The 27,742-nt window shown below is 38.1% G+C and overlaps 1 protein-coding gene and 1 non-coding gene across 2 annotated transcripts; one reads left to right on the top strand and one right to left on the bottom strand.

The window, feature by feature from the left end:
- Positions 1–4,454: 4,454 nt before the first annotated feature.
- LOC147874716 (U6 spliceosomal RNA) lies at positions 4,455–4,560 on the bottom strand. The gene has a single exon (XR_015533867.1). It is a non-coding gene; the product is annotated as a U6 spliceosomal RNA (small nuclear RNA).
- A 2,722-nt stretch (positions 4,561–7,282) lies between these two features.
- LOC147874715 (uncharacterized) lies at positions 7,283–10,298 on the top strand. Its single transcript, XM_087343817.1, has 3 exons — positions 7,283–7,419; positions 7,924–7,978; positions 8,137–10,298. The coding sequence occupies exons 1-3, from the start codon at positions 7,283–7,285 to the stop codon at positions 8,983–8,985; spliced, it is 1,041 nt and encodes a 346-aa protein (XP_087199943.1). The 3' UTR covers positions 8,986–10,298.
- The last annotated feature ends 17,444 nt before the right edge of the window (positions 10,299–27,742 follow it).

Raw genomic sequence — 27,742 nt, 5'->3', positions numbered from 1 at the left:
CCACAGATGTTAGGAATTTTGTCACACTCTTTGAAAACCTGTACGTTGCAAGCATGGACAACTCTCGAAGATGATAACTTAGATTTTTAGCCTTCTGGGTCATCTTCATTTTATTTATTTATTTAGTGTTCTGTCTGACGACAGGTCCATATGAACAGGATCCTTCCATTCTTTTTTCGGACTGGGACCTGTTCATATACGTTCTTGGCAGATGATCCAGAAGTGATTTTCCATTGCCTTCTTCTGTGTGTGAATGGAGTAATTGTTGGGATGCCACGGAGGAAAACTCCGTGTTGCCTAGACCACGGCCTTGCCCAACACAAGTTATAAATTCGGGCACCGCCGTGAATCGAACCCGAGACCCCAGGATTACAAGGCCAGCGTTCTAACCGCTAGAACACCGTGGCCATGTCATCTTCATAAGCGATGTTATGTTAAACTCACTTAATTAATGATTATAACCTCACTTCGAGACTTGGTGCAGTCAAAATTAACGCGCCTTACAAACCGATATTTGTCAATCCACTATCTGTACAAAAAGCGTTGGCCCAAATATTAAACTACTTTTAAAAAAACATTTCGCCGTTGAACTTTTTTTAAAAACATATTTTTTCACGCAATGTCCATCGGCAACCAAGTCAGACGCAAACTACATCTGAATAGTATGTCATTTTTTTCGCTACATGAACGTGTTACATGCTTGGACATTTATGTTGCTATTGTATTTTGGTAATCGACAGTAACGGCCTCTTCGTAGTGGGAACGAATGTTCGCGGCTTGTAATTAATAATAGTAAAAATCAAATAACTGGTGAATAATTCGCAAATCATAAACCATGCTAATAATATGTATTACACTAACAAGTCAGTATGGCAATTCATGATGAAATCCATAGAAGATTAAATTCAGAGAATGCTTGCTATTATTCAGTCCAAAATGTTTTGTCCCAACTCCTAATATAATTACAAAGACTAATGTACTCAAAAGTGTAATTCTGGCATCGAGAACACTAAATTCTTGGATTGTGTCAATCGTCTGTGTTTTTAAAAAGAACACAGCCTTTCTGAAGCTGCATCTACCTCCTTCCTCAGTTTATAAAGTGGGGAAGGGCACTTACTCAATTGGGTCAGCCTGAGTTCCTCTGTCACTGCACCCTTCATAATTGATTTGTAATTTTTCAAATTGTGCTGTATGGGTGTGGAACTTGGTTTCTCACTTTGAGGAAAATTGATAGAGGGCCTTTCAGAAGTTCTTTGAGGAAAATATTTGGGCCTAAATGGGAGGGGAATGTATCACACAGAAAACTGCACAATGAAGAGCTTCACGGCCTACAAGATTAAGAATTAGTTGGATCTATACTACCTCTCCCCCAAGTGCCTACATGGCGTGTAGCGGGACAACTTTACTTTACTTTACTTGCCAGTCCTTACAGTAGTTATTGCATCCTGCTTAACTTACCTTCATTGCCAGAGCACAGATCCTTGTCAGGAAGTAAAACGTTTTTAAATGCGTCTGATCATGGATTGTGTGAACTTATCCCTACTTTATGAAAACCCTTTGTTTGTATTTTGTGACATTTATATAACAGTATGACTTGTATGGTCATCTGACTAACTTATGCATCCATGGAATGTAATAAAGATGTATGTAGTTAGATGTTCAGGATTATGACAGCTGGGTTCCCTCTGGAAGGCTGCCATGCAAATACATCATTCATTCTACAAATATTAAACATATTGTTCTGAACACATTTCTGCTGAACTGCTTTGTAATTTTGAATGTAAGACTGTGAAGTGACATGGTTTCTTCAAAGTCACTGCTAACCACCCCACAGGAGAAACAGCATTATAAAAATTTGATTTTTGTTCCTGTAGGGGTAATATATCCACAGACTAAAATTACTTCTTGCCTTTTCTGCAGAGTCTGAATGAGCCTGAAGCAGTGTTGATCAACACCTGGGCACAGCATAACTAGCATATATAGTCCTTAAAGGCATCACAATCGACCTGCGACGATTACGATGCAGGAATGAATTCTCAAGCCTACACAGTAATACTTAATACTTTCCTTATATGCATTTGTCATTTCCCTGACTTTTCCTACTAACTGTCAGAATCAACCTGTATCTTTGAAGTCCCACCCATGGCTCAGTTTACGAAAAAGGTGAAGACGGTGGAGTTATATATAGTTCCATACATTTTTACTATTGGCACTACATGGGGGTGAGTGATTACCTTCAAGCCCTCAAACTCAACCAAGACAATTGTTGGAAACAAAACACTTATGTACTTCACAAATTCCTAGCATGTATCATCTGAAGTTTTTTGGACAAAGTTAGTATATTATTCTTTGGTAACAAATAGTGATTAGAATATAAAATAAGCAAACAAACAACTATTAACATCATAAAAAAGATACTATTGCCATACATGTTTCAACCTCAAGAGGTCATTATCAGTGGCATCACGGAAATTAATTCATTTAATCAAATGATATAAATTATATTTAGAAAATAAATAATGAATAGCCTCTTCTTTGTTACACACAACTCAAGTCCTATATTCCGTATTCCCTGACATCCTCATATTTCCACATGGCGATCTTTTATCATTTGCATATCTTCTAGCCCCCTGAGTACATGCTTGTGTGTGTACTTTCCTTTCCCACTACTTTTCAGTACATTGGAAATTACCAGCGACCTGTTTTCTTTCTTACTAAGTCCCATATTCTGTCTCTCAATAAGCGCACAAAGTTACACAAAATGTTTTTTAAAATGTCATGAGGCCTGGCCATGTCAAATATAACAGCCATGGATTTACAAGGTCAAATTCTTATATCGAGTCTATGATGACACTGCACTACAAATCTAATCCAACACTGAAAGAAACTTTTAACCTTTACCATTTGGGAATAAGATATTTAAACCTCCCATACTACATTACTGCAGGCCAATCATTGACTCTTCTTCTTCTTCTTAAAGTGCCTATCCGTTCTGGATGTTGGTGATCAGCATAGCAGCTGGCTGCTACTTGAAACAGCCCTCCAGTGGACATCGAGAACCAAGTTTTTTGGTTCTGAAGCCAGGAGATTCTTAGCCTGCCAGGTCCCCTCATTCCGAATACTTTTCCCTGGATTATCAGCTGAAACAGCCCGGATCTGTCACTATTACTCATGATATGACCGAAATATTCCAACTTTCTCTCTTTTATGGTTTTAACAACCTTCACCTCTTTGTAGAGTTTCTCGAGAACTCTTTTGTTGGTTACGCGGTCAATCCAGGAAATTCTGAGAATACGTCAGTACAACCACATTTCGAAGGCCTCCAAATTTTTGAAGAAGCTTCGGTCAACGTATACGATTCAGCGCCGTATAAAAGCACAGAGAGAATATAACATCTGTGTAGTCTTAACTTGTTGTTTAATTTTATGTCTCTACTCCTGAACATTGACTCTGGTGTTTAATAATTTATGGCAAGCTGCTCTGACATATGGCCAGTTAGACCACACATATTCAATAACACACGGCTGGTGAAGGTTAATAACTCTTAATTAAGACAAATACTGTGTTTTGAACCTCAATGCTGCACCCTATCTTAGAATTCTAGAATAGTCTGTTAGTTAAGATACAAGTTTAATATTAAAAGGTATTTTGGTATTGAAAGGGTTCGTGGTACGATCCTAAGGTATTTTGGATCCCAACTACTGCAACCAATACCCAGTCATCACAAGAAATGAGTAGAACTAACATTCAAATGTATATATGTGTATGAAATATATGTCAGGCAATAGACAATGTTCAAAATAAGTGTGGTGTTGAATTCAACACAAAGACAGCAAGAACTGGTGACAAATATAAGAGACTTTAAATTTAATGCTAGAACTACATTTGCTTCAGTAGATACAAACTAATTAATGTAGGAAATGTGTCGACATCGGCAAACTTATCTTCTCTATGTATGCCTGTCTCCTGAAATGAAAAGGTAAACATAAAAGCTGCTGTGCAGTGTCAAACGTTGAAGTACAGTTAATAGTGAGGCCAAAACTGACCAGTGTGGAAATGCGGCAATTCTAAATACTCAATAATCTGGAAGTTCAGTTAATTTGTGCAGGCGTGTAAATTTCTGAGGAAAACATATCTGGATTCAGTGATGTGGCAGGATGAATCTGAAGGGATGTGGGAGGCAGCAGGTGTGGCCTAATTTAAATTGTTATCCTGAAATTTCCCAGGACTGAGGAATATTGTAAGTCATGAATCAGAAAGGAGACCCTATTTTGGGCAATACTGTACTAGTATGTCACTCAGGCTAAAATTCATTGGTCAGTATTTTAAACTTTCTGCAAATAACATTCACCTAACAAAATCAATTATGATCTGTAGTCAAGTTACATTTGTTGTTATATGATAAACTATAACGCCCACTGTAAACAGTGAGATATTAGTTTTAACAATACATTAAAATTACGAAACGCTTCACGATCTTCCATGTAATCCTTGTGCAGGGGCCACGCTAATCTCCCTGTATTACTGCAATGTTAGTTCGTATAGTGTCAAAGTGACTGCCACTCAAGCTACTGCCATTGGATAATTTCATCTACATATTTAGTAAACTAGAAGATTATATATTTCACTGCTTCAGAGAGAAATTTACAGATGACCGATTTGGTTCTCAATAATTTTGTGAAAAAGTATTCTGCACTTTTCCCCTACAAAATATCCCATGTGAAATTTTACCCTCTTCAGTTCTTTGAGTTGGGTCACAGACGTGAGAACACTTTGTCATGACCATATTGTAGGTGACTGAAATACTCCTATTTTGTGGATGTAATCTAAATTCACACCTACTGTTTGTAATATATGAAGCAAAATGTCAGCATTTAAAAACCAGATAAAGAAAGTGTTTTAGCAGAAAAACCTCTTACCATCATGAATGTACATCAATATGAAAATAATATCTAAAGTTTCATCCTTTATTAAGTGGTTCTTATATCTGCCATAAAATGCCATCTAGTATCACTTCATGGACGGCTTTAATGAAATCATTCTGAAAGAACGAAGATGTGCCCTTGAAAACAGTGGTTGCCTCTAAGTGGTCACTCTCGAGAGGATCATAATCTTCTAGCAGTTGCAAAGATTCTACATAGTTGCCTCTATAAAGGAGTTATTCAGATTGACACTAACCTCTAAATGGCAACACTTTCAATCATCTAAACATTTCTTCATTATATTTTTCAATTTTGGTGAAGTTATGAGGTTAGGAGAGGCCCCTCAAATAGAAATATTTAGCCTTTCTTCAAGCAGCAAGCATGGCCATCTAGGCAGTTTTTTCAGATTATTCCAAGCCATTAACCATGGGTAATACAGCAAAATATACAAATTCCTGGAGTGCATTTCTTTACTTGTTCTTACATACATTTTTAAGGCTGGGTGACGGTGGGCTGAGTCTCCCATATTGTATTATTTTCATTTTCCTTTAACAACAGTTTCTTATAAAAATATCTTTAGTAAAAATTTTATCTACTTACCACAAACTCACTGTTAAGTACCAAAAAGTATAAGGATGCCAAAAATAATATTCTTAAAGCAAAGGGACTAATTTGCCATCATTACAAGAATCTTGCATGAAAGGAGAAGTACCTGCACACAACACAGCTCAACTGAGTCACAGTCGTTCTGTGCTTAAAGGGCAAATTCTCTTTTTTTCTTCGCTCTGAATCAAGCATGAATGCGTAGACTGGAACCTCTGGTCCAGTGATAAATCATTCTGCTCCTCTAGTGCATGAAAACGTTATCAAATGGTGTAGCAGTCAAGCTGCATAATTAATAAAGCCATATCCAAGCAAACAGTAAAGCTTGTATGGAAACAACACAAGAAAACATCACGTATTCCTCAAATTTCAGTGGAACGTTGGCACACTACTAGCCAGACCACTGAAAACAATAACCCTTACCCTTTTTATATTTCTTTAATAAGGTTTCAATACATGATGTGATCTGAAAACAGACGTCTAGTTTGGTGTACACATTGCATATCTACACTTATTTTATGCTATTGCTTTGAAAGTGGATTAAGAATTTGCTATAATCCAGAGAATGTGCAAAGTTTTATCATTAAAAAAACTTTATTGTCTTGGCTCTCATACCAGTCACATGTCAGTTCATCCTGAACATTTGTGGTGGGCAAAGTGGCACTGGAGCAGTTTCTCTCAAAGTTATTTGCCTTCCCCTCCAAATCATCATTTCGCCACTGTTCCATACTCATCTGTCATTGTCATATAAAGGGCATGACAGATGTGACCAGACAACAAATTATCATTCCCTTGTAAGAAGTTTGGGCTGTGACCAAGCATTTGGCTGGCATTATAAAAATGTAGCTTTCATCATCAGAAATACACATTAAAACAAAATGATTTCTTAAACCATGTTCCAGGTATGTCTAATACAAATTAATCAATGAAGATGTATACATTTAAAGTGTTAATTACATAAATTACTTATTAAGAATTTTTTGCTCTGTCTTTGGGCATATAACGGTACAAGAATCTTTTAAATATAAAACTGCATCTTTCTACCCCTTTTAATGTACTGGAAGCATCAGCAACTTTTGCTGACTCTTTAATTGCTTATTGTTTCCTTGAACATATTTTTCTTCTCTCCTACATTGTGTGAACCAAGTTACTCATGTATTATGATTGACTTTTGATCTAAGTGTACTATAATGCTGTCCTTAGCCACTTTTGTAATTTCACATTACTTCATGTGCAATACCTATGTTAATGGATCGTTACTCTTCCTGCTATACAAATATGTACATCCCTTGTTATAAATTTGCCTACTCTTTGTGTAAACAGCTATTCTTTATTTTGCGTATAGTTAGTTACATGTTTAATCGCAAAACTGGATGGGCATCCACTTACCTTATTGGTGGTATCACAGTCTTTAATCCACAGCCAGAAGACATTCTGTGATGTAGTGACATAGGTCCTGCATAATATGTCCTTTTCTCTGATTTATTTTTAAGCAGGTTTGAAACTAAGAGCTACAACAATATACCTGTTATCTTCACTATACCTATTCCTCTATCCATTTGTAAGAACTTGAGAGCAAACAGCTAATTGGATTTTCAAGATTTTTTATGTTACGGAATTTTTCTGTTTGAAGAGACATTTCAGTTTTGCTCAGTGTCATATTGGCAACATTTGGTACTTACGTTAATGCCTACAGGTGGTTTTGCTTGTGAAAGTGACTTTGTTGTAGTGGTGGACAGTCATCATTTAGCTATGCAATGACAAAGTTGTTATTCATATTGACATCATCAGCCATCCAAACAGAGGCCAGACACCCTACTCAACCAAGGTCTCTTACCCCAAACACCTCTGATGACACTGGCATCATTCACAAAGGCCAAATTGCTGTGAATGTGTCAGAATGGTTCCACTTGTCCTCATTTGCTTTAGTTTGCCAAGCAGACCTGTTCAGTGTTTATGAGATTCTGTTCTCAGGATAAAGAGATGCAAGAATTACAAGAGGTTAATAAGTAGATGATGCAAGTTGTAATAGAAAGTCATTGATTTAGTTGGGTGTGAGTGAACTTGGGGTTTATTTATTTTAGATTCTCCTTTCACTCATATCTGTACTGTAGATTGAACCCAGTTAATGGTTAACAATATTGTTTCAAAGATTTTTATCAGAAGATTCATTATAATGCATAAAATTATATGTCACTATTATGATGACATCTGTGTATCTCTGCTTTTTGATTCTTTAGATACCAATAAATAGATTGGTTATTTTCTCTTTTTTCTCTCCCCATCAGGCTAAGCAATTTTATTCGGGTTTTCTAACAGTGAGTCTGGTTGGGTGAAGCAAACTTGAACTTGCACATCGTGTTATGGAATGTGAATATGTAACTCTTTTGCATTGCAGCTTGCTGTCAGTCAAGAGTTTGTTTGCTGTGTATAAAATTGCAGTCTTGTCTCAGGTAGCCAGGAACTAAATGAAATATGAAATATAATTCTATCCCACTGAGAAAATAAATCTGTTCTGAAAATATTTATTGAGCATTTTTATATCTTGTTTTCAGTTTCATTCTTCTTCCTAATAAGATTTACCGTAATATTTTTTCAATTTGTCTGCTAGGGTCCTCCGAATGAACAGAACTTGTTACATGATGGTGATCGACCGTATTCCTGTGATGTGTGTAACAAGTCATTCAATCAACAGAGTAATCTGAAGACACATCAGCGTACACACAGTGGAGAAAGGCCATATTCCTGTGATGTGTGTAACAAGTCATTCATTCAACAGGGTCATCTGAAGACACATCAGCGTACACACAGTGGAGAACGGCAGTATTCCTGTGATGTGTGTAACAAGTCATTCAATCAACAGAGTAGTCTGAAGATACATCAGCGTATACACAGTGGAGAATGGTCATTCTCCTGTGATATATGTAACAAATCATTCAATCATCAGAGTAATTTGAAGAAACATCAGCGTACGCACAGTGGAGAACGGCCATTCTCCTGTGATATATGTAACAAATCATTCAATCAACAGAGTAATCTGAAGACACATCAGCGTATACACAGTGGAGAACGGCAGTATTCCTGTGATGTGTGTAACAAGTCCTTCATTCAACAGAGTCATCTGAAGACACATCAGCGTACGCACATTGGAGAACGGCAATATTCCTGTGATGAATGTAACAATTCATTCAATCAACAGAGTAGTCTGAAGATACATCAGCGTACACACAGTGGAGAACGGCCATTCTCCTGTGATGTATGTAACAAATCATTCAATCAACAGAGTAATCTGAAGACACATCAGCGTACACACAGTGGAGAAAGGCCATATTCCTGTGATGTGTGTAATAAGTCATTCAACCATAGAAATAATTTGAAGAAACATCAGCGTACGCACAGTGGAAACGGCCATATTCCTGTGATGTGTGTAATAAGTCATTCAACCATAGAAGTACTTTGAAGATACATCACCGTACGCACAGTGGAGAACGGCCATATTCCTGTGATGTGTGTAAGAAGTCATTCATTCAACAGGGTCATCTGAAGAGACATCAGCGTACACACAGTGGAGAAAGGCCATATTCTTGTGACATCTGTAAAAAATCGTTTGTTCAGAAGGGTGCTTTGAAGAAACATCTACTTACACATGGTAGATAGGAGCCACATTTAGGAGATGTATATAATAAATGATTTTTTACCTGCATAATCTCTTTAATGACTACTCTGTATTTCAGTGACATTAAATCTTTTCATTAATCGAATAATCCGAGTCAATACATGTGAGGGGTGCTCATATTCTCGTGATATATGTAAGTCTTGCTATTATCAGAAGAGTCTGCAGAAGTATTATTGCATACCCAGATTAAAGGAACTATTGTCCCACCATGAATAAGACGTTTTCTGCTCAGAATGCAAATGAATACCTACTCGTGCACGTTTGTTTTGTACAGGAATATTGTCCAGGATAGGAATAGTAATTGTGCATTTGAGGCAAGGGGCAGTCACACTCTTGTGTAATACAATGATGAGCATCTCTTGATGAATGACATGAAGTTTCTCAGCGCCTAAATGCAATAAAATCTTCTCGCTTCAAACAAGCGAAACAGTGGCAGTGACGTCTTTTTGGTTTAACAATTTCATTCTGTTTATTACTTTCAAAACCTTTTATAACTGTTTCATTGGTATGGGATATGTTATTTAATTTTAAGATGGGTTTAGCAACTGTCATTATTGTTATTTTCAGTTGCATATTTTACTGATAGTTCAAAATAATCTTACTAATCAACAGGTTACTTGCAGGTCGAACAAGAGTGTAAGTTGCAATTGCTTTATTATAAATAGCCCACCTTCGGAATGCTGTGCTTGGAACTGTCACGAGCAGATCTAAGTGACTAACATACGTGAATTTAGATGTAGAGAATTTTTTTGTTTTTTGTCAAAGACATTCCTACATAGTGGCAGGTATATTTTTTGTTATATTACATTTGCTGCTAATCGAATCACTATTTGTTACCAAAGGATAATATACTAACCTTGTCCAGGAAACTTGTACATGCTAGGAATTTGTGAAGTACATAAGTGTGTTTTGTTTCCAACAAGTGTCTTGGTTGAGTTTGAGGGCTTGAAGGTAATCACTCGCCCCTTATTTAGTGCCAATAGTAAAAATGTATGGATCTATAGTTCCATTTTGTCATATCTGATCATAGGTTGATTAGTTAAAGCACATGGATATGTTTTCATACCTTAGTCATCAATAAAGTACATGAATAACTCTACCGTCTTTACCTTTTTCGTAAACTGAGCCACGGGTGGGACTTCAAAGATACAGGTAGATTCTCACAGTTAGTAGGAAAACTCAGGGAAATGACAAATGCATGTAAGGAAAGTATTAAGTATTACATTGTAGGCAGTGGCGGCCCATCCATAAGAGCTGCAGAGTTGAAATATTTATTTTGTGTTGGGCAAGGCCGTGGTCTAGGCAACACGGAGTTTTACTCCGGGGGCTTCCCCGGTTTCTCCGTGGCATCCCAACAATTACTCCATTCACACACAGAAGAAGGCAATGGCAAACCACTTGTGCATCATCTGCCAAGAACGTTTATGAACAGGTCACAGTCGGAGAAAAGGATGGAAGGATCCTGTTCATATGGACCTGTCATCAGACAGAACACTAAATAATATAATTTGTAACACTTTATTTCGTCTATATCATTTTAATATTGCCCCTTACGTTGTCATTATCAACCAATCGGCTGAACTGACAGTAAGTCCGCGGGCGAGGAGTGCAAAGCAGAACGGGGCTATCATCTGGCTGCAAGGATTTCAGCGCGGCTGGCCGGTCAAAAGTTGAGAGCGCTGTGTGAGGGGGAGTGAGGGGCAGTTCACTGGTACAGCGCGCATCAGGACTGCAGTCCCTACAGCTGGCTCATAGTAAACACGATTGCCCGTTATCACGTGTTTTAGACTGTTCTGTATCGCAATCTGTTTCGTGGTTATTGTTAATGAGTGTTCAGTATTTCTGTGTGGTGACTATTTTTTGTCTGATAATGACAATGAGTAAAGGAAGTGTATCATATATACATGACATTAGTTTTTCTAAATTCTTTGAGTGAGAAAATTGATGTAAAAAATTATGGCCACCCTCTTCCAGACTTAGAAATAGCTAAAACATCAACGATGTAAATTTACTTTTCATTTACTTATATTGTCATGTGTTGAAAACCTATTCTGAGTTTCCCCCTTGTGCAGAACTGCCACTCCTCAGACTCACGAGCGGCCATTGGGTAGGCGAGCAAGGAAACTAACTTTATTTCACATGGAAACAGAGCACTGGGTGATCCATAAGAACTGCCTACTATTCACGTGCATCTAATACAGGTATACTCTGTACAAAAATAAGTAGAAACACTACACCATGGCTGACACTCTTAAAAAAAAGGCCACGCTTCGCCACTGCATGCACGTACAATGGGAATTTAAGCCTGTTGGTGGAATACATTCAAACTGACACAAGGAAATGCAATGTAAATCTTTGTAAAAATGTTTGTGTTTATTTGCTCTCTGCGTAAATTCTAGTTACATACAGAAATTTGTATCATTGGGCTAAAGACAAATCAGTAATGAGATACACTTAAACAAAGAAACTGTATTAATTATGTAAAATTTGAGGTATTCAGAGCAGTGAGTCTGAAGATTGCTGTCTTCTGGGTTGTTACGCCTTATAGTCTGGTAGATTTCCACCGACGTTTCAGAGGTCCTTGCTGCCTCCATCATCAGGGCGATAAATCTACACCGCTAGAAACGCCCACGCTCTCCTATTGTTCTCCAACGACGCCTGATTTGCTCTCATTGACTAGGATTAGGCTATTCCGGTTGGCACATTCATCGCCCTGATGACGGAGACAGCAAGGACCTCTGAAACGTTGGTGGTAATCTACCAGACTACACGGCGCAACAACCCAGAGAGACAGCAATCTTCTGTATTAATACATTTTGCTAGAGCTTATAATATGTTGAAACGTAGACGTTAGGCCGTTTGCAAGAGACGCAGAGCAATTTATAGAAATTTTCAAAAGGAATTTAGTTCCATGATTCACCTGAAGCGGATCTGGCAATAACCGTCCACGCCTACAGCGGATGTCCAAAGGTATGCTAGACAGTTATCATAAAATCTTATTGGTGCCACCGTTATGGTGAGTGAAGTTCTATGTCAATATTCAGGTCCATGTTAGAGGATTCTGGAACATTAACTACGCCGTCAGACGTATCAGTTTCGTTACGTGAAGTAAAGAAATCCAGATTAAAAAATCGAAAAGCTGAACGGTTGGAGATCTTTCCTTGTCGAAATTGAAGTCGCCTTTAGACCGTCTCATGGTTCCATTAAAAAATAAATAACCACAATTCTGGTGAAACGGTTTGTAAAGAGAAGGTACAATGTATTTTAATGTTAAGAAATCAGGTTCTTTGTGAATTAGCAGTTCTTTTTCGTGGTGAATCTTCTCCAGGAAGAAATGGTTCCTGCCATCGATTAGTTGGCGCATGCGCAGGTATATCGATCTCGGCTCTTCGCTCGTCTGATTAGGTTGAGCATGAGATGAAGGCAGGCAATTCAACCACCTGTAAGGCGTCCTGTAAAAATCATTGTGCTGTGTACAGTGCAGGAATTGAACTGGGTGCAAGTTTAAAGCGACCTTGGGCTACGTCACACGAAGAGGTCAAGGGGGACGAAGGCGCCATGTGCTCTGTTACCTTAGCCTCCGACACCCCTACTCAGATTTCTGGATTCCAACGAGATTTCTTTGTAACTGCAACAGAGCTCGGAGATATTTTGTGACAATCAGGCTCAGGCAATGCGTGAGTCAGAGGTCCGTGGTCCTACTTGCGCTCAAAGAATTTTCAAATTGCAAATGTTATGATTGTATGTAACCTCTCTCTGACATCGGAATCTGCACCCCTGAGGCCAGTGGGTTATCGTGTCGTGTCAGTACCCTATTCAAGATTACAGAACCTCATAACCTGATGAAGCGTTGCAAAATACCCGAAGAACGTCCGGCGGACCTCACACATAAAAGTGCATGAAGAACGATTTTCACTCCAACAGATTCTTAATATGCCAAATGTAACAAAGACCTTTCAGAGAATCATATTTTCAAAATGAGGTACCCGTTTAAGACTTTCAAAATTATCGTCCAGTTGGGGCTCTTAAATTGGGGGGGGGGGGGGGGCCTGGACAGCGGCCCATCTTACCCACTGGTTACCTCAGGGACACAAACATCGCTTTCCTTTTTTTCGGAACATCACGTACGACAGACAGACAGACATAAAAGAACGCGCTGCCAATAACTTATCCTTTTTCCACGTTGAAGCGCTATGCTTTGTGCCTGTCAGCAATCGACTGGGATTCTTCGAACAAAGAGACAAAAATCCCAAAACAGTGGACAGTCGTTCACGGAGGTGGCACTTTTACCGACAGACAGCGAGGAAAATCTCGTCTTCGCGTTGAGATTTGATATTTATTCTCGCTTACTCAAATTCACGCTCAGCATCGAGCAAAGGGATTCAGAACAAACAGCAAGAATTGCTCGATCGAGGGAAGTGAACAGACGATGGCGTGCGGCTGGGATAAACGTAGGTTTTAGTAACGTGCTTTTAAGTAATTTGTGATCAAGCCTCCCCGGATTACTTCTGACTAAACAAGTCGCTGTGACTGACTGCATCAGTTTCAAGTTGAGAAAGATGCATTTTTACTGTAAAGCACTCAAGACTGTTTGTGCTTTCCTTCCGCTTTGAACACGGAAAATGGTATCCAGCATTCAAAAACATCGTAAGGCCTGTTTAGGGGCTCCAGTTTTGTAGCGGAGCATTTTACAAGCGATTGAAAATAGGCCTTCTCAAAAATGTTCTGCAAAATAATTATTATTATTATTAGTGTTCTGTATGACGACAGGTCCTTATATTATGAACAGGGTCCTTCCATCCTCTTCAGGCTGTCGGGGACCCGTTCATACGGTTCCATGACAAAACCGCACACGAAAATTACGCTTCTGATTACTTATAGTATTGTGAATATGGCCATTCGTCCATGTGTGCATTCGTCTGGTCACCGCTAAATTAATAGTTTTATAGCATAGAAAAACATTACCCAAATTAATTTCCTTTTGAAGAAAATGTTTTTTCATATGTTCAGCAGTTGATTAATGATCGAACGTAACTTATTTACAGCCTGCCACGTGTAACGCATTCTTTTCAAAAGAACCAGTTACTGAGATACAAGTTCTAAGGGCAAGAATTGTTTCTTTCACGAATAAAGCTGTTCCTTAAAACTTTCCTAGCGAAAATATATAGAAGTTTAGATTTCAGAGAAAAAAATGTTCCGTCCGCCTTCACCTCAGTCACACGTCCAATTTGATCAGACGCTTCCCCGTTTTCCAAGTCCATTTAATTAGACCGATAAGTCGAAGGCAATTACGCAACTTCTGTTCACTCCAGTTTCGTATTTTCATTTCACGTGCCAGCCTCGAGAATCTGTAAAGGATGACCCTAAATTGCTTTCAAGTTCTGTACATGCGATAATTGTATGAATTAGAAGATAGGAACACGTGAAACGCGAGATTTTGACAGCGATGAAAATATCATCTATTGGCTTACGATGTGTAATCTTGCAGGTGGTTACCGACGTTTCGGTAGGACGTGTCGCCTCCGTCTTAAGTGGCTTGAACTCGAGTCTTAGATTTGCGTGAAGAGAACTTTTACTTCACGTGGTAATTTGGGCTCGAAGTTTTTGTATCTCGTTGTTTCGTTTTCAATAACAAGTCGTAGGGGCCCTGACCCGTTCCAATCCGGAATTGACCCGAAAGAATGAGCCCTAAGACAAAGACCCGTTAAAACGTGGCTTGGGTTTAACGGGACCAGAACCACCAAAGTCCGATGTTTCGTCTCTTCTCTGGGGCCTATTGAAAACATCCATTTGCAAAAATTCTCATTTTGTTTGGATTATATTGGGGTTTCAAAGCTGGGAAATACAAATATCAAGAGCACGATCAACTCCCTTTGTGCCTTTTGTCGGAGAGCATCGGACGTCGTAATTTTCCTGTGCAGTTTTGCATTCTGACGCCCTCCTCAACGAAATTTAATGATCGTGCGCCAAGCAATATATCGACCAAGCTCGGAAAGTGTTTTCCGTGACGCGTTCTTTGCAGCGTGCATTTGGATGTATTAAAGCCGTCTTATTTCGATACTTCCCACTTTGGTCACCAGATAGCACCAAATCAGCGTCTGCCTCACTGCTTTCCTCAAACGCCATCTTGTTCTCACCGTTCGTAGGAAATTCAAAAGTACGATTTTGGAATCTTGCAGAATAGCCAACCCCCACATCAAATTTCAAACAAGTCCGTCCACTGGTTCTCGAGTTGAATCGACTGGACAGACAGACAGAGACCATCAGCCCATAACGCGTTCTTGAAATGCAGTTCATTGAAAGATAACAGATAATTTTCATTTACGTTGATAAGCCGTTTTAGGAACATTGAAGGGTTTAGTTTGATTAGTGCGTCTGAGTAAAACACTTTCTTTCATTCTGTAAGTCGTCTTATACTGGCTTGCATATAAAATCGATGATAACTATCGACAGAAAGTGGGAATGTAACTGGCACACGAGGCCTATGCAAACATCGTCGAAGTTTGTTCGCAAGGCGCATGCGTGATTAGGGTTTTGACAGATGAACGAACACGGAAATTTATTGCTAGAGTTACGCTCCTCTTGAAAGGGAATTCGAAGTCAAACGTCATCACCCAAAGGGAGAAAGTAAGTGAAGGACAGAGACAAATGGAGAAAAATTCACAACAAAGAACTTATTGGATTTTACTGTTGAAATTGTTATATTAGAACGATTAATTCAATGTTACTGAAATGGTTAGGTCATGTAGCATGCGTGAGCAAGGCGAGATATTTGTACAGCATTTTGGTGTTAAGCCTGAAGGGGCGAGGTAACTCGACACGTAGGCACAGATATGAATATAATATTAAAATGGATCTTACAAGAGTAAGGTCTGGACTGGATTTATCTGGCTGAAGACAGGGAACAATGACGGCCTCTTTTTAAGACTGTGATCAATTTCGGTTTTTGCGTTTAAGAGGACGGATAATTGACTAGCTGAGCGACCATTAGCGTCTCAGGATTCAGTTTACATGATCATAGCGTCGTAGATTTATCTCTTGGCCTGAACTTCTTTCAAGAATTAAGACTGTTCCTTCGTATTGTCTGACGTCCTTTGGCGTCTGCCCCACCCCCGGGGGCTTTTACCGCCAGAAGATCCGTGTCGCGTTCTCAGGCGTTCTTTGCTAGTGTACGAACCACTGCTTTGCTGAGGCTTTTAACGTCGTATTTATATTCGTAATTCTCGTTTCTTTTCTTGCGTCTTTAAATACTTGCGTGCACTTTATTCAAAAGATGTAATTATGTTAATTAACTTTGTCATATTTAAACATTAATAATCTTTTCCCTTGAATCATGATATCAGCTTCTGATTTAAGTGAGTGAGAACTCGTGCAATGAAAACGGATAGAACAAGAAGCGGAAGGAATTTTTGAATAGGCCTTGGCTTCCGCAATAAGAGATTTAGTACCTAATGGAGGAGGTAAGCCATGGTCTTTTCTTGCCATAAATAAGGCAGTCATGATTTCTGGTGCCTGCCAGCTGTTTCGTTTTACTCCCCTGTATTTTCTACCGTGGCCGATCTCCATGGAGCAGAGTTCTTGACAATCTAACATATTCCAGTCCAGAGCTCAAGCAATCAAGAACACCCGGTTCGAACCCAAACTCGGCATTAGTCCAATGTTACCCCATATCGAATTTCTTCGTCCAAGTGGCTGTTGATGGACTCCAGGAGGATGGCAGAGGAAGGGTCGACGTCCTACAGGGGCAATAATGTAGCAGTTTGCAGCTTCGAGGGCAGTCAGGCTACGTGACTTTTTCTTGTCTGTCTGCACTAAAAGTGTCAGGATACTCGACTCAGTCTTCAGTGATTGGCTGGCGGTGTTATACTCGCAATGAGAACCAGTCGCCTGGTACGGTATAATATTAAAATGGAGCGTAAATAAATATAGAGTCTTCCGTGGAATCATCTGGCGCAGAATAGCAAACAAGATAGCGAGTCTTCGGTTCGGTAATAGGCGGGAAATTGTTTTGACAAGAAAGGAGAAACTGTCGACCTAGTTACCGGCTGCAATACCGACTGAGATTTCGTGGCCACTCCATTTTCTTAAAATGGCTGACTATGTGTTGCGTACAATCAGGCTGCGACTGTTGGTAGTTGCAGTGAGGGATTTTCAGTCGCGAAATTTACCCGTACGATGCACATGCTTTCGCTAAATCCTCCTAAGGGAATGATGCTTAGTCATGAACTATTTGTGACTTCATTTTGTACGCGCTTTATCTAATTCTTATAATTTAAAATAAATATTAAAAGAGGGTAATGTAACTTCGTATGTAGAAGGAGCAAGAAACGTTCTGTTTACTTACATACAGCAAATAGAAGAAGCTTTTTTAAGAACGGCAGGGGGAAATAAATTTCGACACATTGGTATTAAGTCTAGGAATTTGTTTAACTAGGTCATACTTATTCCCTGTGTACTAGGAAATGTAGAAACACATTCAGTGAACTACCCACATCTAAATGAAATTACTGAAAAATCTGTTTGTTCTGCCTTTGCTAATACTCTTGTAGTTAATTTATTACATGGTAAATAAAATACATAATTACATTCCTCAGTTTTAGTGATTACTTGAGTACCTTTAGATGTAAATCAGTTGAAAAACTTACAAGAATCTATTTCTATAATGTAAGTTGTGATATTCATTAATGAATATAGTTGAGACTATTTAATTGATTCATTCATGTAAAAGAAGTTATGAAACCTTAGATTTGCATATACTGTGGTACAGACCTTTATCACTACCTGTTTTAAAATTCATAGCTACTATGGTATGATTGAATTTTTTAACAGATGGATAATATTTTTTGCCCTTTTCATGGTATCAGTACAACAAAATTATACAGTTCTTATATATCATAAATTACGTAAATGCATGTGGCTGGCAATTTCTTGTGTTTTCCCATATGAGTTTCGCTGATCAACTCTTTCATATTTACCAATGACTCTACACGACGCCAAAACCCAGATGCCCATCGTCAGAAAGGCCAGCATATAGCATATTTCTGCCTTAATTTCGCTATATAGTTGTCAATGGGCGTAAATATGATTATCGGAGCTTCCGTATTCTTAGCCTAAATGTTACAAGAGACTATTTATTGTTTAGTGATACAGAATATTTTAAATTTTACAAATACCACGTTCAGTAATCGAGTCTTTAAAATCTGATGCAGAGAAGATTGTGGGTTTGTGGGTACACAGTAGCTATTACGCCTATTTCACTACTTGATCTGAACTTTTATCACAAAATCCAAGAATAATGAAAGTGTGCAGAAGTATCACTGATATCACCTCCCACCTCACAAGTTCAACTCTGGTTTGCAATAAAAACTCACGTAAGAAATAGCCTACTCTAATTTCATGAGAGATTTGAGGTTTTCACGGCGACAAATCTGTACAGGACTGCTCATAATTCCATACCGTTATATCACTTGCTGAAATTAATTAACGCCGCAAAGAATTATAGAAAACATTTAAGGATGCGAAAGGAAGCGATCGTAGCCTATTTAAAAGCATTAACGCTGCATTCGAACAAAACGAAACAAGCAATAAACATTTGTGCCCGTAAATATTCAAACCCGATATGCCTGTATGTCGAACAAAAACATGTCTACGCTATGGAAACCATTTAAAAGCATTTTGGGTACGGCCATAGACTGGCAAGTGATTTAGGAAACGCACAAAAATTGTTCCCGCATTACAAACATTTGCCGTATAACCTCAGCGTCTGTTTAATCAACCAAGATGCAAGAAGACGCATTAATGTAACCTTTTATTATTTTTTTAAGTTATGAATAATATAAATATCGTATATGAGCAGTTTTATGCAGTAATAAAGATATGATTACTCATTGGATTTGTCGTTTCACGTAGCAACTGCAAATGAAACAGTGGAGCTACGAAAACTATACTGAATTGCTTCTTATTTCCTACATCTTATTTAGTTAAAAGGATCATGCGATTTCAATTGTTAAAATCCTTCACTGACACGACCTTTGAATGCGCGTTTTTACTTGTTTAATAAAATAATGAATACGGAAGCGTTAATAGTCGCCAAGAAAAACATAAATAGGCTTCAGTAAGAAATCGAACTGAGAGCGACTACCTTGTTGAATGAAGAATTACTTGCGAACGGATGAGTTAACTTCTGAACATCTACTCAACTCAGTGAAGGATACGCTGGCAAGAAAGACACAAAAATGCATCATGCAATTCTGCCACGCCCTTAGACTTGTAGCAAGTGGCCGGTATTATATAAATGTCTCAAGTTTTTGGTATGTTAATTAAATTCGCTCTCGAAAACAATGGCAAGAAACCGACAACAACAAATTTTACAAGGCTTTATACGGGGTGACAAAACAGTTGTGCAGAAATGTCGAGAGGTCTAATATATGTTAATAACGCAAATCTACTTACTCACTTTCCGATTTACGACAATTCTAATTAGCCCCTCTGGTATGGCATATTTAGTGTTTGATAACACGAGTGAAACAAACTTTCTTCACTAAAACATTTTCATGGTATTATTGCACATTGGTTTGAGCGCAATCACGCTCCTACATAACAGACGAATGTAACACGGTGTATTGTTTGTTATATGCTACACAGGTATTAATTCTGACTTGTTTACAACGGCAGACTTTCAAGTTATGTATCATCATTTCATTTATGAATAATTATCAAAATTTTCCACTTGGTGAAATTCCTACGAATTGCGGTTTATGTAAACAACGCTTAACAGAATTAAAATGCAATTTTCAAGCGTATCATAATTATCGGCACCTACAAACAGGAGGAATTAGAGTACGTCTGAGCGGAGAAATGACTCTGCCTTCAAAAAAGAAGTGCCCTGATTAATCGGGATAAAGCGGTCGTGGCCTCTTGAGGTACTCCGAAATTTGGCTGGAAAAACTGAAGAAAACACAGCAGACGTTACTGATGCTATGTTAATTCCTAGCAAAAAGCCTCTCCTGAAACATTATATAACTGTTCGAGGATTACGTATCAAGGCAAATTTCGCTGCCATTAAATCCCATGTTGAGTCACATTAACTCTTTTACATGATCAGAAGATTTCGGTCCACTCCCATCACCAAATAAACACGTTGGCATTGGCGCAAATAAAGTTAATAACTTAACAATAGATAAAGCTAATCATATAATAGTTTTTATTCACTGTATTTGTCTGGAAATATTTACCCTGGTTTCGACTGTTGTGCCATTTTCAGGTGTTAAAATTAATTTCAGCAAGTGTTCTATTGTCTTGCTATTCTGTGTCTGCTTATAATAGGGAAAACTATTGACCTAGTATGTGCTGTAAAGTGAAGCCGGTGGATTATTTAATTTTATTGTTATTGTTCCACGCGTTGTTTAATGATAACATGAAAGGCTGCAAATTTTCCAATTGTGACATTTCCTTGACAAATGAGCGTCCAACACGTAAAGATACTGTTATTTTATATTTTTGAAACAGTGTATTCTGTATTTACTTAAAATTATTGGAAACAAATATAAATGGACTACTGTTTTACAATTACACATAAACAAATTTCTATGCTCATAAAATGTAAACCGTGTGTAGGTTCAAAACTGTTAGACACAAAACTTGGAACGTTGTATGATCGTCCCTCATTTCAGGGTTTTAATTAATAAGGTACCAAGATCGGGGGGGGGGGGGGGGGGGGGGGGGGAAATATAATATAGGCATTAGCATGCATATAAGGTGCTATTATTTTTATAGTTTTATTGTATTCATTGTAATTACTTGTCTTCTTAAATCCATATCAGACAGCGATTTCTGGTTGACCTACCATCTGTAGGTCAACCAGAAATCGCTGTCTGCATAACGCTTAGAAACGTACTATGAATTATGCATAAATTTAATTTAATTTAAATTAATTTTAGCTGGTGTGGGAAGACGTATTTCTATTTCATTTGAGATAGGAACTGAATTTTCAGATATTATTTAGATGAACTTCGTGCTACAAAGGGTTCAGACAGCTACTACTGTATCTTATTTACGTAATTCAATAATAATAATAATAATAATAAAGGGTTAAGGCAATGAGGAGAGGTAGTACCTTTCACCATCATAGTCTGACTATGCTGGACACTGGTCCTCATCCAGCCAGGAGTAAGTGAAGCACAATACAGATGCTAGGCATCCAAAAGCCTCTACTTGCTCAAGACCGTCCGTGCGTGGTGAAGAGCAACATCCGACTAGAGGTGACCCTGTTATATAACAGAACACGGCGGATCTAGAGGAGTAAACCTCGATTAATAATCCCGTGCAGCTACTACCGAAAAATGGAAAGACAAAGATCTGGAGTACAGGTCGCCTAGGTACTCCAAGGGCTGAGGTTGGTTACGGCAACGAGGCAACTCAACGCAGGCCAACCATGGACATGCACAACCAACAAGCCCACGACTCACAAGAAAATCAATCAAGAAAAACAAGAGTGGCTTTGACAAGAGAAGAAATGAAGGAAGTAGTTTGGTGTCACATGTATTGTACTAGCTGGCACTTGCTAAAAACAATATGTATCCCGGAAATAGCTGCTGCCCTATGTACCTTAGGGACAAGGTCTGTCTCGGGTACATGGGAGTACATACCCCATAAAGTGGTGAATAGATGAGATAATAATAATAATGTTTCAAGTAGCGTGCTACAGACTTAGTAAGCTATTTAGAAAAATAGCGAATATTATACAAACCAAACGTAACAACAACGGACCAGAAATTGTTATTGTGCTACGTGTGAAAGCAGAAACAACAAAACGAAACCGCCTCACCACAAGCAAATAGATACAATTCTACGTTCCAAACAGTGCAGCGTACATATGACAACATCGCTAATTAAATGCACTCCTAAATAATTAAAGGTATCAAAACATGTGTTTACAGTGGATACAAATGAGAGCGTATCAGTTTGTCTACAATCTATGTTTATAAACAAAGTATGAATGTAAAACCGGTCCCGAATTGGTAAACGTTTTGTTAACTGAAGCACTTTTTTACTTTGCTGACGCAAACGCATTTATAAGTTAAGCTGGGCAGTAATTCATCAGGGTTTACAGTTCCGAACTTGCCTAGCACATATTTACATTCTACGCAACATCACAATCTACATAATACAAAAATGCATATATAAATATAAAAAGGTATCATCGTGTAACACGAGAAATTAATTCCACGGAACAGAGGCCAACTTCAGAAGCTAACAGAGCGCTCAGCTAGTAAAGACATTTCTCACTTTTATGGTATATGCAAGGTTTATAGGATTTGAGGTTTTCACGGCGGTGAATCTGAAGATGGCTGTGTTCTGGGAACAACCCAGAAGACAGTCATCTTAATACTAAGGTTCATTACCGCGTTCATAAGAGTCTTCAACCAATCCCTATCCTGAGCTAAATAAATGCAATCTACATTTCCCTGAGATCCACTTAATATTAACAAATCACCTAGGTATTCTCATCAAGATAACAGATAGAGAATTTGAATTGTTTCTTAGGCACAAAACGTGTCTATGACGGAACTTGGGATAAACCAAAATTTGCCTTTGTCGGAAAATACGTCTGATCGCAGACAACATACTATCAGAAATAATGACAAATAATTAAGTAAGGCAAATGACGTGGTATTTAGAAAGTAAATAAAAGTAGGCCTGCACGGAGGATATAGCACATAATCTATACGCCACAACTTGTGTTAAATAGAAGCCAATATTAAACGGAAAATATCTAAGTAACTTGAAATTCAAACTTTTTACACAAGGCAAAAAGGTGGTGTGTCTCTAAATTTAAGAGTTACGTCAAATGTACACACAAGCACATTCTTCTGCTTGTATAAAAAACTCAACGCAAGGAAGTGGTGTAAATAACAGCAAAGAAAAATCCCTAAGTGATGTATTACATTTACAAACTTCCATTCTTTACTTGAATAAGTAAGACAATATTCATGAATTGTAAGACTTCCTTCGAGCAAACTGAAGATCACGGCTGTGTAGTCGCTACAAATACAACAACCTGACTGCCCAGTTACATCAGTCCATCCTGGGATCATCATCGTATATCATGAAGCCAAGTGGCTGTCATGAGGCATCACAACGGAGGCACAAGACTGCTAGAAGGCTGAACACAGGAAAGGATGGACAGTGGGTGGTCGCCGTGCTAGGATCACTTGTTCACCTACCTCATTTAACCATTCGTTCTTACCATTCATATCATTAATCAGCTATTTAATTATAAAATCAAAATGAATATATAGATTCTGAGCTATCAAAATTTTTAGTATGATTTGAGGTTTACACGGCGGTGAGCCCGAAAATGGATGTCTCCTAGGTTATAACGCCGTGTAGTCTGATAGACGTTTACCGCAGTCTCAGAGGTCCTTACTGCCTCCATCATCAGGACGAATCGCCCTAAAATCCTGATAAACTTCTACCAGACAACACGGCACTACAACCCATAAGCCAGCCCTGTTCTGTCAAACTTTCGTTGGCTTACATTTTGTATAAATAGTCTCAACTAAAGGTGCATATTTTAAAACCTGTTATCATGGACATTTTAAAAATTTTGCGAAATGGATGTGTTGCTTCGCTCCAAAATCATAGTTCGCATTTCCGACATGTTTATATCGTTACAAGTACAAATTTAAATGATACAAAACCATAACTCAACTGCAAGCCACTATTCATGCTTTCATAACGATGATAATTCTTTGTGAATTCATAATAAAACTGGTCACAAGTGGCCTACTACGGTACTATAGGCACGTGCTCCTCAAAGTCGACATATCGAATACTTCAGGAGTGCACAACTTCTGAGTTGCGATCTTAAGATTAGTTAGTAGGAGTCCTTAAAAAGTAAACAAGACGGGACATTTCCCAGATGAATGTGAGGCCTGGCCATCACTCATAATCAGTGATCCTTGTCCTGTACCAGTTAAATCCAGTTTTCATATGCTTATCTCATATCGGTATTCCAAACGACCGCATTATTCACAGACATGTCGTAAGCCTACAAGTGTCTTATTTCTTCCAGATGAATTACTTCTTTTGTTTGGACAAACCTTGATTACAAATCCTTCAATTATGTAAGTCACAAAGTGCGTATGATCTAGTTCAGTTAACCTTCGCATGGAGACTATAATGCTCAATTACACAAAACAGTAGGAAAATTAATGCATATGATAATAAATTACATTTTAGCAAATAGACATACTAGCTGCTTTATTGTATTTATAATAACAATAAAGGGACAAAGACCTTGGGTGTACAGAAAGTGCATTAGATATACGGAAAACCAAAATCTCATGTTCTGTGGGATGTCCACGATTGGCTCTAAGCAATGTTAAGATAATGCTACAAACGCATATATCAAGATCCATACAAACTAAACATCTAAAGACAAATATGAAAACCCAATTATTAAGTCCAAACTACCTCCGTTAATATAAACTAGCACCCAAACAATTTACCCGCTATGGATTCTTATGACTGATTATTCTGTGTGGCAAGAACTTATTTTAAAAAATCCGGGATTTTAAACACAGATACATGGGTGTTAATGAACTTCTGCCAGGCAAATTAGTACACCAGGTTCATCCTTAATTTATCAGTTAACACCGCGGTGTAGTGGCTACACCTCCTATAGAAAAACTGCTTAATCCATTAAACGCTCTTCATAGTCGCTCCATACAAACGCTGGGATAATATCGAGTGTAGGTCATGATCGTATCCTTCCTAATTCACCGAAATTCAACAATCATAATTACGCTGACACGTCTTATTTTACGTAAAGTAATATCTTACTTGGCACAACATAATAAAAGAGACAATCCTGTGCAAAATGTATTTTCTGTGAGTTTATTATCATTTAAGGAAGGTTTTTCTTGAAGGTTTCTGTCTTTCATAGCCCTAATGACGGAGGCAGTATGCCTCTGAAATGATGATAAACATCGACCATACTACACAGCGCAACAACCCAGAAGACAGAAATCTTTATACTCACTGCTATGAAAACCTCAAATCATACAAGGTTTTTCTTAATTATTTTCTCGCAGAGATTATCCTGAAAACGGAATCACCCGAAGTCTCTCGAGATAATCTGCAGAGTCTATCGTAGCCTTTAGCACATGCTATTTCACAGATCGCCATTCACTACCACGCTCACGTTTCGTTCCACAGAACGGAACCTCTTCATCTGAAACACATTTGATAATATCCTAGAAGTGAAAACATTATTGTATTTTCAAGAACTAGCGCCCTGGGCAATTCCGGCCCATAATTAATCAGACATGACGTATATAAGTTCTTAACAGATATTAGCACTTTCGGGATGGGAGATCACAACAGGACAACATATATGATGTGATGATAATGCCGTTTGGTGAACAGTCACCATGACTATACAGATTTTAAGGACAGAATGATACGATTGTCCACAATTAAATCCAGCAGGATAAGAAATAAAATCACAACGTGTAAGTAGTGAAGTCCACGAACAATGAGTATTGTAATGTCAACCTTTTCGAGACCTTGCATTAGCCACAGACATTTTCAGCAGTTGCGAATAGACTGGAGAGTACACAAGAAAAGCAGGAAACGCCAAGTGCGGATTAACTGGCTACCTTAAGATAAAACGTGCAGATTTATCCATCGTTAAACTGCAAGGATCATCAATGCATACATAGTGGTGAGCGTTCATATGACTGTGATGTGTGTAATAAATCATTCATTAGAAAGGGGGACCTCAAGAAACATCAAAGCATACGTAATGTTAAGCGTTCATATGACTTAGATGTGTGTAATAAGTCATTCTCTAGAAAGGGGAAACTCAAGATGCATCAACTCATACATAGTGGGAGCGTCCATATGACTGCGATGTGTGTAATAAATCATTCATTAGAAAGGGGAAACTCAAGATGCTTCAACGCATACCTAGTGGTGAGCGTCCGTATTCCTGTGATGCATGTAACAAATCATTCAGTAGAAAGGTCAGCCTCAAGGTGCATCAACGTATACATAGTGGTCAGCACTGATATTGCTGTGATGTGTTTAATAAATCATTCTTTCTAAGTAATCATCTTAAGGTGCACCAGTGTGTGCATAATGGTGAACGTCCATATTCGTCTTATGTGTGTAGTAATCATTCAGTTAGAGGGGTCATTTGGAGAGACATCAACCCATACATAGTGGTGAATGGCCATATTCCTGTGATGGTTGCAGTAAATCATTCAGCAGAAAGGGAGACTTTAAGAAATATTAACAGGTGCAAAGAATACAGTGTCGATATTCATCTTATGTAATAAATCATTCATTCAGAGAGGTCATCTGAACGCATATTAAAGTATATTTCATGGAGGGGATCCACATTTGTGATGTGTGGGTTCACTAAGTAGAGTGATCACATCATCACTCATCATGTAATATATATTACATAATGTCCATATTCCTGTGATGAGTGTAATAAATGTATCTACATGTATCTACAGAGACAGTGGAGAGCATCCCTAATCTTGTCAGATATAGAATATTGTGATGTGGTGCCAAATGGGCAGACGGCTTGCCATGGAGGGGTGTGGCCATCACGGAATGTTCTAGGCCTATGGAATTGCGGGTTTTTATGTTAGCAGTGATTAGGGTTCTGTTACTATTAAGAAAGTTTGTTAAGTAATCTAACTGCTGATCATAAGAACTCTTCTACAACAATTGTTAATTTTTGAAAGTTTAATACTGTACTCTTCACTTTCCCTATCAAAACATGAAACTTCATTTACAAATGGTATTATTTCATACAAGTTCATTTTGTAAGCACAGTAAAACCTTGCTAATCTGGAATATATGACGGGGCAAGGGTTACCTGGATTAGTACACTTACTAAAAAGTACTAATAACCATTATATATTACTGAAACCACCATACCTGAACATTTAACATTCATTTCCCATTATTTATGAGCGTGGTTCAGAAGATATTTTGCTTTCACTTGACACACTTGAATAACTTGTTTCCAGAATGTCAAGCCACTTCCTTCAGCAGACCATGGTAGAGAGGCAGGCTTCAAAAAGCCATACTGACTGAGCTAGGACTGATGATTATGTTTGTAAAGGGATCTGGATTAGCAAAGTTTTATTGTATTAGTTCAACTCCCTGTAGTAAATTTGACTTTACAGTATCAGTATTTTTCTTTGGGGCAGAATTCCAGTCGATCATAATTTAGTCCACATTCTCCAATTGCTACCACTTTATGCTGGCCTTCCTGTGCTAGATCTTGGAGAGACTGAAGGTATGATGTTGGGTCTCCTGATTTCTCAAACTTACCACATCTGTTTGGATGACAGCCCACAGTACTGTATACTTTTTCTAAAATGCACAGTGTTTACAAAATTTAGTCCCAATAAATACTTTAATATCCTGAATGAAGTGAACAGTAGAGAACAGTTTTGACTATTAAGTTACTAAATAAATTCATGGAAAAGGCCTTCCTTTGAAAATTGCTCATCTT

This window comes from Zootermopsis nevadensis, unplaced genomic scaffold, assembly GCF_977971745.1.
Source record: "Zootermopsis nevadensis isolate Lab colony 2312 unplaced genomic scaffold, Znev_1.0 Znev_ptg000006l, whole genome shotgun sequence".
NCBI lineage: Eukaryota > Metazoa > Arthropoda > Insecta > Blattodea > Termopsidae > Zootermopsis > Zootermopsis nevadensis.
This window is presented reverse-complemented; position numbering and strand designations above follow the sequence as displayed.

Coding starts and splice junctions, on each gene's coding strand:
- LOC147874715 (XM_087343817.1), top strand. CDS start 7,283: ATGACAAAGTTGTTATTCATATTGACATCATCAGCCATCCAAACAGAG. Junction 7,420..7,923: donor GGCCAAATTGCTGTGAATGT/GTCAGAATGGTT, acceptor TTTGCATTGCAG/CTTGCTGTCAGTCAAGAGTT. Junction 7,979..8,136: donor AAATTGCAGTCTTGTCTCAG/GTAGCCAGGAAC, acceptor TTTGTCTGCTAG/GGTCCTCCGAATGAACAGAA.